General features: G+C 32.4%; 1 protein-coding gene across 9 annotated transcripts in view; it reads right to left on the bottom strand.

Annotated features, from left to right (window-relative positions):
- The window catches only part of LOC115215217 (ras-related protein Rab-3), a 309,114-nt gene that overhangs the window by 49,116 nt on the left and 241,301 nt on the right, over positions 1 to 18,697 (bottom strand). Inside the window, exons 1-2 of one of the 9 annotated variants that reach the window (XM_029784431.2) lie at positions 17,529 to 17,895; positions 4,269 to 4,429 (exon numbers count right to left, since the gene is read on the bottom strand). The exons of 7 other annotated variants lie outside the window; for them this stretch is intronic. In XM_029784431.2, coding sequence (XP_029640291.1) covers positions 4,269 to 4,286 — 18 coding nt within the window. In that variant the 5' untranslated portion in view covers positions 4,287 to 4,429; positions 17,529 to 17,895. Of the gene's footprint in view, positions 1 to 4,268; positions 4,430 to 17,528; positions 17,896 to 18,697 lie in introns of those variants that run through there. One more of the 9 variants, XM_029784434.2, reaches the window with a different exon arrangement.

Genomic DNA, 18,697 nt, shown 5'->3' with positions numbered 1-18,697 from the left:
TTTAAGTCACTGTAAATTCATTAAAATCAATATATATATGAACATATGTATATGTGTGTGTGTATATATATATATATAGGTCTTGGGTTCAGTCCCACTGTGTGACACCTTTGGCAAGTGCTTTTTACAATAGCACCAGACTTACTAAAGTTTTGTAAATGGATTTGGTAAACAGAAACTGAAAGACATCCATTATACACACATGCACACACACACACATACACACACACAAACATATACATATATACACGTTGGACTGCTTTTGGTTTCCGTCTACCAAATCCACTCACAAGGCTTTGGTCAGCCTGAAACTATAGTAGAAGACACTTGCCCAAAGTGCCACGCAGTGGACTGACCCCAGTACCATGTGGTTGGGAAGTAAGGTTCTTACCACACACCCACACATACTCTCTCTCTCTCTATATATATATATATATATATTATATATATATATATTATGAATGATGAAAATGAGCATTCAACACCGTGTTGGTGGATATAATTTCTTTATTTGTGAATTAAGGCCACCATTGGCCTCATGTTAAGAAAAGTAGGAAAATATCCCACTGTTCTAACAGCACCCCCAACCCGACTACATGGAGAAAGGCATCTGCCTCTCTCTCTCTCTCTCTCTCTCTCTCTCTCTCTCTATATATATATATATATATATATATATATATATATATATATATGTTGTAGTGCACCTGAGCACTGTACACAATGTTTATTATTATTAGTATTATTATATATATAGTGTGTGTGTGTGTTGTGTTTGTCTCCCACCACTACTTGACAGCCATTAGTTTGTTTGTGTCCCTGTAACTTAGCACTTTGGCAAAAATGACCAATAGAGTAAGTACCACACTTAAAAAATAAATAAGTACTGAGGTTGATTTGTTCCATTAAAAGTTCCACTTCATTGCCTATGGACCCCTTTGACTTTTAATTTACGCTACTGGACCTCCTCCATTGCAATTTGATGTTTAAAAAGCATCCCATTACATTTTAATAATAAAATATTATTAGGAATTGTATTAGAACATTGTCAAAATATTTTGTGTAGTGTAGAAGAATAACCAATTTATTGCCCATAAACTTTAATAAGAAAATATTATATGAACCCCCAAGGGTCATGTGGACCTCGGTTGAGAATCACTGAACTAAAACCCTTCAAGGTGGTGCCCAAGCTTGGCCGAAGTCCAGTGACAGAAACAAATAAAAGATAAATGACTAAGATTTGTTGAAGCATATTTTCTATGACTGGCTGCCTTTCTTTTCACCAACTCTTACCTGTTTCCAACTTGTGTACATGTACATATGTGTATTTATATCTCTACTTATACACACACACACACACACACAGCTAAAACTAGGAGGAAATGAAACTATTTTTCTCTCACATTGGATTTTAAAAGATAACCATAATCAAAGAGTTTTAAATTGTTCTTTAACTTGTTCATTTGAATCCGTTTGAATCTGTTTGTAAAGTTTCCTCTTCTTGGCACGTTTTAGGCATTATAAGCATTCACCTTTGTAAAATATATGGTTATGGTTACAATTACATTAAACTTGAAAGACACTGTCTGTTTTTCATGGCATTATTCTAATGCTTTGATGTGATGTGTCACAGATGGAAACAGTTTATTCAAATCATTTTTTGTTCTCTTAAAAATTGAAGTCATTTGTTGATGAAACTTTCAATTTTCAATTCTTGGTCATTAATTCAATCAATGTATGAGGTTTAAGCCTATATTTTTCAGATAAACAAAATGCTACAAAGGTAATGTATTCAACATTTCAGCTTTGATATGCCACAACTGCAAAATGTTGAATAAATTTATTTTTGTGATGGTTATGTACTATGGTGGCTTAATAGTGTCACTTTAAAATATGTTACAAGATGTGAAAATCTTAATTTTTCAGATGAATCATTCAGTATCATACTAAGATGTGAACACAATATGTGTGTGTGTGTGTGTGTGTGTGTGTGTGTATTAAACTCTTGAGATCATTTTCTTAATAGTTAAAGATATATAGATCTAACCTGATTACTGCTATTAGGAATTCTTTTTAAAATGAAGACTCAACATAGTAAAATTTGTAATGAATTTGCTGTTAACAAGTTACAAATATTAAAAGAATATTGAAAGATACAGAAATTATTTATTCTCAAACACATGATAATGTTAATATAATAGCATGAACAGGATAAACTATCCATATATTTCAGAAAAAAATCGTTTGAGAATAAATTATTTCTGTATCTTTCAATATATCTCAACGCTTCTAAAGCAAACTTTGTTTACTTTCATTGTAAGTTAAATTTAAAATAATACTGTTTATAGTTCAATGCCATTTCTACTCTGATTTCAAAACAACAAATTAAAGTTGTAAAAAGCCGTATATTAATTCTAAGAGAATTACAAATGGTTGTGTTGATAGGGGATTGGCTTAAAAGCTCAATATTTCAAATTCCAATACTAGCACTGTAAATATGAGGAGCACAAGCACTGTAGAATGAGTATATTTTGTTAGATTTCAGTGCTGAATCCAGGCTTGGAGATGATAAAGTACGGCTGATCCAAACTGTCCAAGTCAGCATTACCATTAGATCCAAGACTTGATTCTGACACATTTGCATGTCAAGATTTGCATTTGTCAATCTATGATGCTACATTAACTTCACTACATACAGGTACTCACCAGTAAGTGGGTATCTTAACTAGGGGGGATTCTACAAAACAACTTTGACAAACAGAAACAACTCTACCAGAAATTTAGTGAATATCATGCAGAAATTAAAGAACAGAGTAAGTAGAATATATTTTTTTTAAACTTTAAAAATGGGTATGCATAGAGTGTAAACTGAAAACCAACATGCAAAATAAATTAAGAAAAACCAAAACCAAAATACACAACAATTTAAATCTGGCATGCAAAAAATAAGCTTACAATACAACAACTGGTTTGTGGAAAAGACAATAAACGACTTATATACAGGAAGATAATCAGTAGGTGAGACAATTAACATGCAGAAAATAAGAATGGGTTAAGTAACATACATAAAGGAACAGCTGGATAATCAACATGCAGAAAGGCACATTGGGATAACTAACATGCAGAAAGGCACATTGGGATAAACAACATGCAAAAAGGAATAGTTGGATAGTTAACATGCATAAAGGAACAGTCTGAGAAGAAATTCGTTTAAAGGAGCACAATCTGATATATAACTTAAAAATTTGGAAGTGTAATCTCAACAGACTGAAGAAAATAGGATACAAATATATATGAAATTTAAAATAACACTATAAATAGTATAAATGTAGCATTACAACTCAAATAGAGAGAGAGATAGAAAGTAGCAAAGAGAACACAGTTTGACCAAAGATTATGGATGACTGTACATTCAATTGGAGAGTGTAGAAATGAGAGCACAGCTGAACTGGAAAACATAGATAGGGCTGTAATTGATTTAAAATAGTTTATGAGAGTTAACCAGAGTTATAAAAACAGTAGTAGAATATGTAACTTAATATAGATGTTATGTAAGTTCAATGACTATAGCAACATAATTTTGAAATGTTTGTAAAGTTTGAAGCCAATAGCATACAGCGACAATAAAATGTTTCAGAAAATGAATAGACATGTTTGGGAAACCTATGTAACACAAATTGGGAGTATTGTCTTTGTGATATAAACTTAAAATTTCTAAAGGGAAAGGAGGGGGTGTATACAACATTAATATATAGGAACTTATGAAGAACTCTTAAAGAATAAACATCATCGTTGCTTAACGTCTGCCTTCCATGCTGGCATGGGTCGCTATCCAATTTGATGAGCTATGACAGGAATGTAGTTATATATCATGAACTGTATGAGAACCATTCCAAATAAGATGCTAACTTTAATTTATAAGCTAAAGGACAGTTTTAATAAAGATAAAAAGAAAGGGTTGCAGTATTATTTTATGGACTGTTGAAAATAAAAATAAAATGTAATAGTAAAGAGACACAGATATGATAAAGCTACTAGCCATCAGGGTTAATTCTATTAGAAAAATAAAACATACTAAGATAGAAAAGATTACTGCTGATAAGCCATAGAATTTCAAAAATGAGGAAAATAAAACAAACAAATAACTAAAAAATAAAAATAAAAAGTGTATCAAGCATTCTTGAAAGGTATGAAGGCATAACAGAGGTTACTTTAAAAACAGCACAACATCACCATAAAATATCAAACAAATAACTAGAGCAGAGACTCACCATTTTATAGACTTCCATTCTCGAAAAGTGATAAAATTTCTAGTGAGAGATGGAGCCCGTGGTGTGGATGGAGATGCAAATCTGTGTTGTTGTTGTTGTTGGAGGAAACTGCTAGACTAAAGGTGACACAGGCTGGTAACATCAACAGCAGCAGTGCTACACTACAAATGAAGGGTGGGGTTGTTCAGGAATCACTCTAATTGGTTAACAAGGAGAAAGCTAAAGGAAAGCATTCTACCACAGGCATAAACATCCAAAAACTTCTCAGTTCTTTATGAAGTTGTCACACTCAAACAATTCAGAGGTAAGTTCTTTTTGGATTAAATTTAACTCAGAATGTTAGTGTAAAACTACATCATTGTAATTGAAAATATACTCATAAGATATGAAAAATTCAATTCATAAATTATGCTAATTGATCTATTTACTAATGTATTCAATTGATTGCGTCTTTTATGCTGGTCCGTACATTGACAGGAAGCAAAATTTATATAATTTAGAACAAGATGAAAGTGTAATGGAAGAAAGAAATATTTCTTTTCTTTGTCAAGAAACAAGAAAGAATAGAGGACATTACAAAATGAAAAAAAAAACCCTTGTAAATTTGTATATGATATAAACAACATCAATATGTATGGTGGTTAGTAAGTGAAAAATAGACACTGTCAGTAGTGTGGCCATGAGAAAAAGTTTCTCTCTCTCTATTGGTCAAAAAGATAGACGTTTTGATCATGAGAAAGCACATAAGAAAAGTCAAAGAAAACATTTAGTCTGGCCAGTTGTTCATGAGGCAAGATGTCATTAACAAGTGTAATTATTGAAGTGATACAGGCCATGTATGGGCAATGATCCTGACTCAGTTTCTGGTCATCTAAAGATCTGAAATGGACTAGTCAATAAATAATTTAATGGAGTTCATGATCCAGTAACAAACATCCGCACAAAACAATAAAGACTTCTTCCTGCATGTGTGAGTTGCAACACTACAAATTTGTCCTTGCTAATATTCATTCCTGTCAGTACTCCAGTTTGTTGATGACACTAATACTGTGGTAGCAAGCATTAATTATACTCTGGTGTTCTAACTCAAGTGAAGGTGTATGGCCTAATGTTTAGGATGCAGCACTCACAACTGCATGATCATGATTTCAATTCCCAGACTGGGTGGTGAGTTGTGTTCTTGAAGAACTCCATTTCACATTGCTCAAGTCCATTCTGCAATAGCTGGGAAGTTAACCCTGTTACAGACTACTACTATCTTGTTCAGCAGGGAGTGTGGTAATCTCAGTCACTCATATGCCATGGAAACTGAAATAAACTCTGGCCTTATGACAAACCTAAGTAAGTTCTAACTCAAGCAGAATATTTCCAACAACATTCATAGTAAAGGCTTGAGAGTAAGCTTCATAGTAGTATTGGTGGTGAAAACAAAGAAACCTATTTAATGTATAATGAAGAATGGGACACAAACAAATGGCACCACTGATCAGATCTTCTGCACAATATTCAGACACAGGCATGAATCAGCAAACATTATAAATGGCTAGAATATATTGAAGATTATTACATATTGATGGCATATCCTATCAACTACTTTTAACTAAATTATGTTGAGCAGAACCTTGCTAAAGTCAAATGCTTATTATCATACAAGATAGTTGTTTTAGGTAGCCATGTTCAGAATTACAGAAAATGTTTCCAATGTAATAATATTGCATAAAAATCAAAATAAATATTGAATCAAATCGAAATACTAAATAACAAAAATATATCTATAACACTGTTGTTTAAAATAACAGAACTAGTTAATTAATAACAAAGGATTATCTTGCAACTTATAACAGAAAAGTCTTATATGTCCAATAATCTACTACTCTGATATTGCAGTCCCAATATAAGCATTTAAAACTAAGTTGGGCTCAATTTATTTTCTTTGCTTTGACAAGTGTCAAACATATTGATCTTGATAATGTTCAGGAAAAAAAAAAAAAATAAAAAAAACTTTTCCTTAAATAAGAGAATATATGACATGTTAAGAATGAAATTAACAGTACATTGTGAATCATTAAAATTGACTGTTTGCCTTCTGTATGTAGGAGTGTATATATACACAGTGACTCATATAGGTTGAACTATTAAAAAATCTTCATGGTTTTATATTTCCTTTGGTAGGTCAAACCTTTGATACTGAATGGGCTGGCCACCTTTGTTTTATTCAGAATTCAATTCTATTTTACTTTTAAATAAGGTCAGCTTTAATCTAGAAACCAAATGTCTGACTCACTGAAGATCAATGAAATATCAACACATCAATATCTTTTTCTTCAGAAAAAATAACAAATAAAATTTTCTGACACTCAATGATAATGTTTTTTTAATATCTTATGGAGCAAAAGATTATTTATATAAATCGAAAGCCATTCTCCTAGATAGGAAAACTGGAAGCAGTAGATAAGACTAATATAACTTGGTTCAATGTAACTCATTGCAAAATAGGAAGTTGGTGAGAATATTTTGACAGTGAGTGAATTCCAGCAAAATGCAATTCTGGAGAGTAGAAGATTGGGTGTATTTAGTTAAAAGGTTTGTCATTGGGGAGATACAGTAAGAAGAGAATGTAATGTCTAGAGAGAGGCTTAAATAGAAATGCCAAGAGTTAGTAACAAATTTAAAGGAGTAAATCAAAGGTAATAGCTGTTTAACTCCAGGTCAGCTCTAACTGAGCAGAGCTACGATCAACCATAATCACTGTCTTTTTCATAGGACCACACTATCCAAAGTGTTCTTTTTTTCTAAGATGATAAGGTGTGATTTGAAGATTTGGTAAGTCAAGGGACCATTCAGTGTTGGCTCATTGTAACTGTAGGAAGATAGAAAGTGGGTTGGTGTACATTGGTCAATATTTGGAGGAGTATGCCTGAGTGTATTTGCTTATCAAGTAGACAGCTTTTCTTGTAGATAAAAGTAATCTTTTCTATTGATTAATTTGACAAGGTACAGCAGTGTTTCTTAGTTTAAACCTTCCTAAAGTGGAATATAGAGATAACTGGGTAGGTTTAGAGAAGTCAACTTACAGTTTGATACTGATAATTTATGGTTATTATGTAGCTATTCAAAGATCAAAGAGCTGGTGCTTAGCTCTTATTTTAAGTGGATGATAAATAAATCTTTCTCAGATGATCCTAGTTCTTACTCTTTGAAAGCTCATTGAACTGAAGCATGTAAAGTAGTATCTTAATACATACAATAAGCATGTGAAGGATTTAAACTTAATACCTCTGAGCCAGCAAATGAACCTCTACAAGGTCAGTTGACCTGCTAGAAATAACTAAATCTCCCTTAAACTAAATCTATCATATTGAAAAATACATTAGTTAATATAGCTCGGAATACAATATGTATGTGAGTGATGGCTTGAATAACAGCAACAATTAAAGATCTACGAACAGGTAGTCTATTACTATATCACTTCAACCATTTTACTGCTACAAGGAAAATGCTGGCAGAAGGGATTTCAGGGGGAACAGTTCTGAAGGAAGAAGGACTGAATAGGTTTTTTGGTATAGAATCCAACATATTTTATAATAATATTTTGGTTATATGGCTTATATGGAATTTCCATATAAGGTTGTTGGAAATTGTTAAAGAGAGCATGTGTAAAAGAGTGCAATGACTTAAGTTTTCCATTATTAATTAGTAGAGGAAATGGATGAGCATGATTTTATTTAATTAAGATATCCCAGCTGACATAGAAGTGGAAACAAGATAGATTTTTCTTTTTTGAACTGGTAAATGGAATGTCAACTGAACACTTCATTTAATAAAAAAAAAGGAAAGAAAGAAAATAAAAATTAACTGACAGACACACTGAAACATGTGTAAGGTTACTGAACCATTTGCTCTAAAAACTAAAACTGTTAAATCACAAAAACTAATTAAAAATAAAAAACAACAAAACAATGTATGTCTATTCTCTCTGCAAATCGATGTATGGTAGAATGACATATCTCATATTCACAGGTTAGTGATACTAACTAAACTCATGTAATCATAGCATAAAAATACAAGGTCAAACTTTCACTTGAGTAAGCTTCCTCATTAACCCTCACCAACACTACCACCATAACAACAACATCAAACTAAATCTCACTGTTCCATTAAATATGTCTTATCTTTTTTGCTATTTCTAATCATGTGTGTGTGTGTGTGTGTTTCTCTCATCCTAGTGTAATTTATGTTAAGAAAGCTATCTAATATTTGCTCAAATCACAGTGTACTAGATCATGTAATGTTACACACACACACACACACACACACACACACACACACACACACACAGTTGCTATAGTAATAGTTAAGACTCCAAATCATTCTAAACCATAACAGAACAGAAGAGATTAATGAAATCATGATGATGAACAACAATGATAAATATTCTAATCTCCAATGCTACGAGTCAGAATCCCTTCATCAGTATCTCTTCATTCAGTCACTTGGATTATATTCTTCAACTATAATCTAAAAGTTTTACTTTGCACTCTACAATTCTTAATCAGGCAAAGCTATTCTGCAGGAAATACTTCTTTTTGACATATTTTCTTCTTATAAATGTTAATTCAGTTTTAATTCCCAGACAGAATTGTTTTGTATACATTGTGAACAATACACAAAACTTGAAACTTTCAAATTTGTGCCAGACTAAATGTTTTACAGTTCCTTTGTTGTATTCTTTTACAGTCTATATTCAAATGCCACTAGGGTCAATTTTACCTTCAGCTTGTTTCAGGGCCCCAAACATATTGTAGTCAATCTAATGAACTATACTATATTTATAAACATTGTGTTAATATGAAGAATTGTCATCACCATTGTCATTATTAGAATTAGCATACAAATAAAGAGAAAAGAATAGTAACAAAATATAAATAGTGACAGTTCTATTTTTCTATGTTGTACCTATTAAAGCTCAACCTTTTTTGCATACTCATTGGCAAAAGGAAGTGGTCCACTAGTAACACAAATAATAAACAAAAACATTTTTCTCCCATACTAAGTCCATGATAGTGCAAGACATTTAAACCAGTACCATAGATAAGGGCAAAGCATTTCTGTTAATTTTTGAAGATAATATACATTTAATCTCTCTGTCCAGAGTAGCTTTTTTCATTTTGAAAATATGTATATTTACATGAAAGTTTCATACCATTTGAAGTGTAAATCCCTCAAATATAGACACAAACTCAATAAATAGATAAGTATAAGATGCTTTATGCTTAGGAGCACAATACAACATTTGTAGCAAGGTTTGACCATTTGATCTTGCAATCACTAGGCTAACACTAAAAGAAGGTGTGCCATAGATGAGTGGGCATTACTAACTTTATCAGTTCTGTTTATAATGTGTCATATACTTCTATTTGCATTTGTATTTACACACAGAAAGAAAAAGTATTCAGTACTTTTTCTTTATGATTGAATACTTGTCATAGAGTTTAGTAGTTTATCAGAAGATGAGGCTTATCTTTGTTACTACTCTGAGTTTCTTGCTTCACACAGATTGTGAAAAGTGGATATGAGAAATATAGTGTAGCAATAGAATAACTTTGAACACACACACACACACACACACACACACACACACACACACACACACACACACACACACACAACATACACAAGCATGTCTTTAAATTATGAATATATAACTTTAACTCAGTATATGCTAATGTAAAGAACCCAAAGATAATTAGAAGATATACGAAGTGGATATAAATATGAAGAATATGTTCAGACCATTTTAATTTGCATCACCCATATATAGAAATATTATTGTTGGTTCATCATTCATTATCCAATATAATTTTTCTTGTATTGTGTGCCTAAGCAACACAAAAAGCTTAAATTTTTATTAGGGCAGCATCTATGATCTTTTTCAGGATCTCTGAAACTGGTGAAAGGAAAAGAGAAAGAAGTATCCACAATCCACAGACTGGAGATATGCTCCAAACGCTTGTAACACAATGCACTTAGTTAAACATGCCCAAGGACCAGGTGGCGATGTTTAACTCAGTGATGGGTTAAATTACCACCCAAGACCAGGAACATTCCCATTTGACAGGCATCTACAAACTAAATTCTACTTTTAAAGCTTTGATTGACTAAAGGTTAAAATAGTGAGTACCATGGGATCAAATCAAAACTCACAGCTGCAAAACAAACTTATTAACTACACAGTATTACTGAAGCTATTAAGTCACCAAGTGTCAGAAACAATAGAACACTTCATTGTGTTACAGAATTTAATCCATTCCTCAGCATTCTGAGTTCAAATCCAACCTAAATTGATTTATGTTGGAGCTCTCTTGAAGCAGCAAATCAATGCAATATGGGAGGTTATTGAAACCTATATACTATTCCCACTCTACAAATTATTGGTTTTCTGACAATTTAACATATCCTGGTAATCTGGGATACAATGGTTGATGAGCTGTTTTTTCATGACTAGATGTCCTTTCTATCATCAACTACAACAGTATTTATTTTGGTCTAAAACACCTCCTCTCTTCTGCACAATGTTTTGGAAAGTTTCCTTTCTCATTATGATCAGTTTATTTGGATTGCATATTTATTGTCTTAGGTGGCTTATAAGCCACAGTAAAGACAGCCATGTCTTTCTTAACAGACACATAGAATGGAAAGATTAACCTGGAGTAATATTTCTCAGTACATATACGTTGTTTAATAAAGAGAGATATGGAAAGAAGTGATGAAATTAGATCACATGATGCTGTGAGGGATGATATAGTACATGACAGGCGGTGTACTATACCATAACAAACATATCCAGTTCATGCTAGCAATGAAAAACAGACATAAAAAGAGGATGCTTCTACTGCTACTGTTGAAGATGATGACGATGATTGTTATAATTGATGGATTGATACAAATGGTAAGGCATCAAACTCAATACTTTATGACTTCACTATTCTAAAGTCACATCCCGTAAGGGTTGTCTTTGAGCTTCATTGCTCAAAGGTAGATCAAACATTTACCAACAAGGTATTGGTTTGATTTAACTGACTATATTCTTTACTTTCACAAAAGTGAGCCTCTTATTGAGGCAAAACAAATCACCATCATCCTAATTATTTTCAAAGTTTGGAAAGGAATAAGGTGAATATTCTCAGCTGGACATGTAATATCAATGGACATGTAATATCAATGGACATGAAAGATATGGCGCAAAAGTGTTGAGAGAAAAAGTGTGCAACTGAACTAACTACTGTAGTGTCAAAGAGAGACAACTATGATGGGATGGGCATGTGATGTACATGAAGAGTGAGAGTTGTGTGGAAAAAGTGTTAAACAATGGGATTAGAAAAAACTTACAGAAGAGGAAAACTGAAAATCTAAATAGAAGCATTCAAATCTTGGGATACTGGGTCTCACAAAGATGGTAAAGAACTATGTCAAGCAAAAAGACACTAAAGTAGTACCCCATCAGTTACAATGGTGAGGGTTGCAGTTGATCTGACCAATGGAACAGCTTGCGCATGAAATTAACATGCATGTGACTGAGCACAGCACAGACTCATGTACCCTTAATGTAGTTCTTAGGGATATTCAGTGTGACACAGAATGTGACAAGGATGATCCTTTGAAATACAGGTACAACTCATTTTTGCCAACTGAGTGGACTGGAGCAATGTCCAGTGTCTTGCTCAAGGACAGAACATGCCGTTGAGAATAGAGCTCATGATTTTATTATCACTAGGTGAATATCCTAATCATTAAGCCATGTGCCTTCACTGAAGAGATACTGAGTTGAAAATGACTCAACCAACCCAAACCAGTATGGAAAAGCATAATAATAATATATCTCGGATGTTATGGAGATATTTCTTTATTTACATTGTAAATCCTATAGAGTCCAAAAAGACAATAAAATGATGTGATGGACTAGTTGTTTTGGGAAGTGAGGGTATTTAGTCAGAATCTGAAGAATTTTAATTTTCAAGGCTCAGCACGCATTATAATTTCTTTCTTTTTTTTTACCTTTATATTTATGTAGGACTTAACACACACACACAGAGTTTATTTATGATAACTGTTTATTGTGAGCAAAAATATAAACTGCTTTTTATTTCCAGATGGTAATATATTCATAAAATAATACCCGTTGGAAAGAATAGGCACAAATGAAGCATTATAGAGACATACAATCATGGACACACACACACAGAGTATATTCAAATAAACAGCAGAAATATGCAGAAGTAACAGATTGTAAATTGAAACTAATAGTGATCAATGTATTTATTTGTTGCGGAAATATCTGCCAGCTGGGTGATTTGTCTCACTTACAATTTATCTAGATAATGTTATTCGAGAGAACGTTGTTATAGCAAACCTTTTACCAGCATGACACACTCTTATTATATATTTTTACCATCAGGATTTCCTTTGAGATACCAGGCGACTGTTTTGTAAGCGAGAGGGTTCATCATCACCATTTATTGTCCATGTTCCATGCTAGTATTAGTTGGATGGTTTGACAGGATCCAACAGGTCTGAGGATTGCAATGTGCTTCACTGGCTGGTTTGGCATGGTCTCTACAGCTCAATGCCCTTCTTAACACCAACCACTTTACATTATGTACTGGGTGCTTTTAGTTCTGTAATATACTCCAGTATATTCATCATCATTTTAACATTCACTTTTTCATGCTAACATAGGTCAGATGGAATTTGTTGAAGAGAATTTTCTATAGCCAGATGTCTTTGCTGTTGCCAACCCTCACTTGTGTCCAAGTAAGATAATATTTCTCCATAACATGTTTTCATGGAAGATTGGAAACGAAGGACACTACTTGTATGATGACGGCACTTGTTTATGACTATCACACAAAGTCAAAGCAAGGAGGCAGTCACACATAAACAAACACAGACACATGACAGACTTCTTTCAGTTCCCATCTACCACATCCGCTCACAAGACTTTGGTCAACCTAAGGTGCCATGCAGTGGGACTGGACCTGAAATTGGTTGGGAAGTGTGTGCCTACTATTTAATTACTTATATTGATTTCAAATTTTGGCACAAGGTCAGCAATTTTGAGGGAAGGGGGAAGTTGATTACATCAACCCCCAGTGTTTAACTAGTACTTATTTTATTGACCTCGAAAGGATGAAAGGCAAAGTTGACCTTGGTGGGATTTGAACTCACTACATAAAGATAAGCAAAATACTGCTAAGCTTTTATTCAGCATGCTAACAATTCTGCCAGCTGCTGCCTAATGTAAGTACTTATATTAATAAACAATATGAGAGATCAAAGACACAGTAAATTCCAACTAAATAGACACTTTATAAAACATTAAAAACTAGGTGATATACTGTCTCTGTTCTTCTTATATTAATCACTGTCATTATAATCCCTGTTTTAATATTTTTTCGTTTTTCATAATCAGACAGTCTATTTGACAACATCTATCCATTCCATGCTGTCTTCAGCTAAAATTCTCCTTTTTCATCCCCAGATTTCACACACTAGCATTTCTAGCTTAAATCCATGCTTTTCTTCTGGATAGCTTAAAGCATGACCAATCACAAACTTTTCTTGTCAATTTTCCTTACCACCATGTGACAGTACTATCTTAAATTTCTTAGATATTCAGTGCCTATTGCTCTTAAATAGATTCTTTGCATATATAGTTTATATTTGGCACAAATATATTCATTGAGAAAACTGAGGTGATTACATTAGCCTTTGGATTCACAAACAGGATCGTATTCATATTTTTGACGTGATTTTACAATTACAATAACAAATTCATACACTCATATCTATGTATTTATACTTTTACACACACACATTCATTTATACATACATATATACATATATATATACACACACACATTCATTTATACATACATATATACATATATATATATATATACACACACACACAATAACACTTACATATGTACTTAAATCACTCATACAAGCTATTTAATATGCCTTTCCACACAGCATGATGGAAAATAAGCACACACGTACATAACTTATTTGTGTGAGGTTCTATAACTATCAACTGCCATTTATGCAATTACATCATGCACTCATATTCAAGATGTCTCCCAAATCACACTATTCACATGACTTCTAAAAACCAATCTAAATACACTAAACTTTACATTATAAAAATGGCTTCAGCAGCCTTGTTCTCAATGTAACAATCAGGAAAACATAGAACGAATCATAAAAATATATCTTTTGAAATTTAAGAAATATCCAAACATTTTTATTTGATTACAATAACAAAACATGGATCACATCTCCGAATGGAAACACATCAACGAAATATACAGTAGTGTTTTTAATATAAACCAGAGTAACACATCATTATCTAAACATTTTCAGTTCCATCTAAAAGCCAACTTAACCTTTTTATATTTATTTGGTGCTAAATGAACTGAAACAAATCAATATAATCAACCAAGTTATTAACGCTTCAAACTAGAGATTTATAATTATCATTTATTTTAGTGTTTTTTTTTCTCTTTTTAATTGTGCAATAATATCAGGTCTGAAAAATTCTTAATCTTTAATTCTTCCTCATCATTATTAACATCTAATTTTTCATATTTTTTCAATAGTTATGGGTTTGACCATGATGTAAAATAGCTTCTGAACTATTTGCACATCTTTTCTCTGCTGTTGCATCTTTGACCTATCTTTGAGAAAAGTGGTTTCTTTCTACCCAGTTAGCATATATTATCAACTTATGATACCTATTTATGTAATAGCTATCATCCCTTCTTACCATACATACATTCCAATGTTGAGATATTTATTCTCTGGCGTAGGTGTGCATGCACGCATCAATATATCTCATAACCTACCCTCCTACTCACACATCAATGTATTTTGTATCCAATCATAATTTTTTTCAATCAGTCTGTCTTCTAAGTTCACAGAGCCTAGCCAATGGATCATATTCAACTCGTTTATTTCCGGTTATTGAATGTCATATAATTTAACTGCTTACAATAGAATAGAGACTCTTTCCAGAGCTTCAATAGTTTTCTAAGGCCTTCAAAAGAGTTAATTCAAAGAAATCAGAATATTTTGTTCCATAGGAAATCATATTTTATTAGTCTATAGAAGAGAGGGAGAGAGAGAGAGAGAGAGAGAGAGAGAGAGAGAGAGAGAGAGAGAGAGAGAGAGAGAGAGAGAGAGAGAGAGAGAGAGAGAGAGAATGAAAGAGAGAGTTCGTTCGTGTGTATGTGCATATTAAAGTCAGAGATTATAAAATGTATAGTAAATGATTGTTTTAGTCATAATGATTGCTGATGATTGTCTGTAAATGAAGAAATTTTGTATGAGGCATGAAGAATATAAAGTTCTTATATCTCAATGTAAGAATAATTTGTTTACACAAACAAAACAAATAATAAACTCATATATAATTGATATGAAAAATACAATAAATAAATGGTAAACTTGATGAAATTATATCTCTTGAGCTTCTATATTCATTTATTTTCATCATATAAGCTAGATTCATTTCCCCTTATCTAGAGTAAGCTATTTATTTTAAAGGTAACTTTTTATTACAGTAAAACAGAAACTAGAAGTCAATAAATTTGCTCTTCATTAAAATAATTTTGTGCTACAGTACAGATTTATTCTTGTTTACTAGATTTCCCTACCAGAATTACCTATCTTTTTAACTGATGTCTTATCTATATACATCTATATCTATATCTATATATATATATATATATATATATATAATTGCATATTTTTTTGTAATTTTAAGATGATCATTTTAAGACAATAATTCTACAATGTTAACTTTATCATAAATTTTCTCCTTTTAACATCTTAACTTCTGCTCTAAAATTTTTTAAACATTGTAATGAAAACAATACTCATAAATTATATATCAAAAGCAATGGAATTCAGAGATGGTGTGTTGAATTCCTGATCCTGAAGGACAAAGGACAAATATAATAACACACAACTACTGTTTTATGTGTCATTTATAAGAAACCATAATCTCTCTAAGATAACCATAGGCTAACAATAAGCAAGTGGTCTTTTTGGCATTCAACACCTCATTAGCAGATTCTAAATGGATGATGGTTTAAATGAAACCTTAAATGAAAACTATGTCTGAATGTGCTTTCACTGTAAGCTCATTGACTCAATTACTCTCTTTTTCTCTTTTTTTTAGACATGAAATAAGTACATTGATATTTCTGAGCTTTAAAATCAATAAAGAAATCCAAGCAAGCCCACACTCACATGCATATACACACATGTATGTATGGGTATGTATATGTACACACACACATAATGGGTACATAGACATAGAATTCAAACATTTTTTTTTTATTAAATGATACTTCACAAAGAAACAAACATAGAAAGAATCTAAGAATTGAGGCACCAAGATAAAATTGACAGAACTAACAGCAATTAAAGAAAAGGAGAGAGGTGAAGTATTAGCCAGAATGACAGTTCACAATTTTGTGAGATAATAGATGAATGAACAGAAATGTATTTGGGCTTAAAATATGATCTTTTTCTACGTTTTATCAAAAGAACAAAAACAAAAAGAAAATGTATATGATAATACCATTTACTTGTTTGTTTATCTAATATTGAGTATGAGAGCAATATATGATTTAGTTCTGGGAGACTGATTTTTGTCAGGTGTCATTTAACAAGTGGGGCAACAACCAAGAATTCCTGTACAAATGATAGGAGTATTTTCGGTTAAAATGCCTCATTTTGATGTGTGTGTGTGTGTGTGGTGTGTTTAAAGAAATTAGAATATGATTCCCTACATGAACCTTCCTTATCTGGTTTTTTTTTTTACAGTAATTGATATAATATCAATAATGAGCATAAAACAAAAACCAGATATATTAGGTTCAAGGTTTTAAAAAAAAGAAGAAAAAAGGGTTTATAGAATATTAACAATAATAATTATAATAATCAATGCACGTATCTTCACTAGCCTAAATAATATCAAGGCATACAGTTTACATATAATCAATGGTATCTGCTAGCTGTGTTTACTGGTTAATTAGCTAATTTACTTTAAAAGAAATATATGAGTAAATAGTCAACAGCCTATTATATTCCATCCCCTTCATCTTTGTTTCACCATCATTTCTAATCAACAAATAATTCCAGAATTGTTTAACTATAATAACGCAGAATTGGGAAAAAATTTCCAAGTCTTACCGTAGGAGGGAATGAAAATCCTTCAGATTCAACGTTGGATATAATCACAAACACCACAACAAAAAAAAAATTAAATGGGAGAGTGAGGGTGGGAGAGAAAAGGTAGGGAGAAAGAGAGAAAAGGTAAACTGCGTATGTGTATGAGTGAGTGTGCGTATGTGTGTGTAATTATATTATACACAGCAATTTGTATATGCGTCTCTATGTGTTAGCAGCTAAATATTTAAATCCCACATACAGCAGCAGAACATAAGTTAGAGAGAGTGAGGTGGCACATAGCTGCTGTCAATGACTTGCTACTACTGGTACTGCTACCACTACTGCTATTGCTTCTTAAGTTATCTGCTACTATTGTTGTAGTTGGAACTACTGCTGCTGCTACTAATGCTGCTACTGCTATAGCAATGACTTGGATTATGGGATAATGAGCAGTACTAACAGCTGTGCTAATATCATAAACTAATTTTTTTTTAGAGAGAGAGAGAGAGAGAGAGAGAGAAGAGAGACAGGAGGGAGAGAAAGAGAAAGAATGAGAAGACAGAAAGAGGAAAGTGAAATGGGGGGAAAATGAAGAGTGAAAAGAGAGAGTAAGGAGAGAATAATATTGTGGAGAGAAAGGAGAGTGTCAACTGAGAGAATATGAGTGGGTGGAGAGAAAGTGTGCAAGAATGGATAAAAAGTGAATAGAGAGAGGTGGGGATGGAAACCTAAATCGAAAATGAGTGAGAGGGAGGAGAGAGAGAATAGAGAAGAGAAGAGAAAAGAGAGAGAGAAGAGAGAAGAGATGAATAACAAGATGAACAGAAGAGATGAGAGAGAAAAAGAGACAATTTGATGAGGAAAGGAAAAAGAAATGAGAGAAATGGAAGATAGATAAGATTTAAAGATGAGCAGGGAAAGAAAAAGAGAATAAAAGATGAAGCGAGAAAGTGAGAGAGAAAGACAGAGAGATGGAGAGACTGAAAGACAGACAGATAAAGGATTGGAATAAGAGAGCTGGAGAGAGAAGGAAGGAATAAAGGAAAGAAGCAAGTGTTGAAATGTAAGATAAAGCCAGTGTTCTTGCTCAGCAGTCAGTAAAGATACTCCCACTCTATTTCACCATTATACACATATCGAATAGAAATATATATTGATTAGTAAACTTTGATATGGAATCAATATTTGCC

Source organism: Octopus sinensis, linkage group LG8 (genome assembly GCF_006345805.1).
Source record: "Octopus sinensis linkage group LG8, ASM634580v1, whole genome shotgun sequence".
Classification (NCBI taxonomy): domain Eukaryota; kingdom Metazoa; phylum Mollusca; class Cephalopoda; order Octopoda; family Octopodidae; genus Octopus; species Octopus sinensis.
Note: the sequence above shows the minus strand (reverse complement) of the source record. Positions and strands in the feature narration are given on the sequence as shown.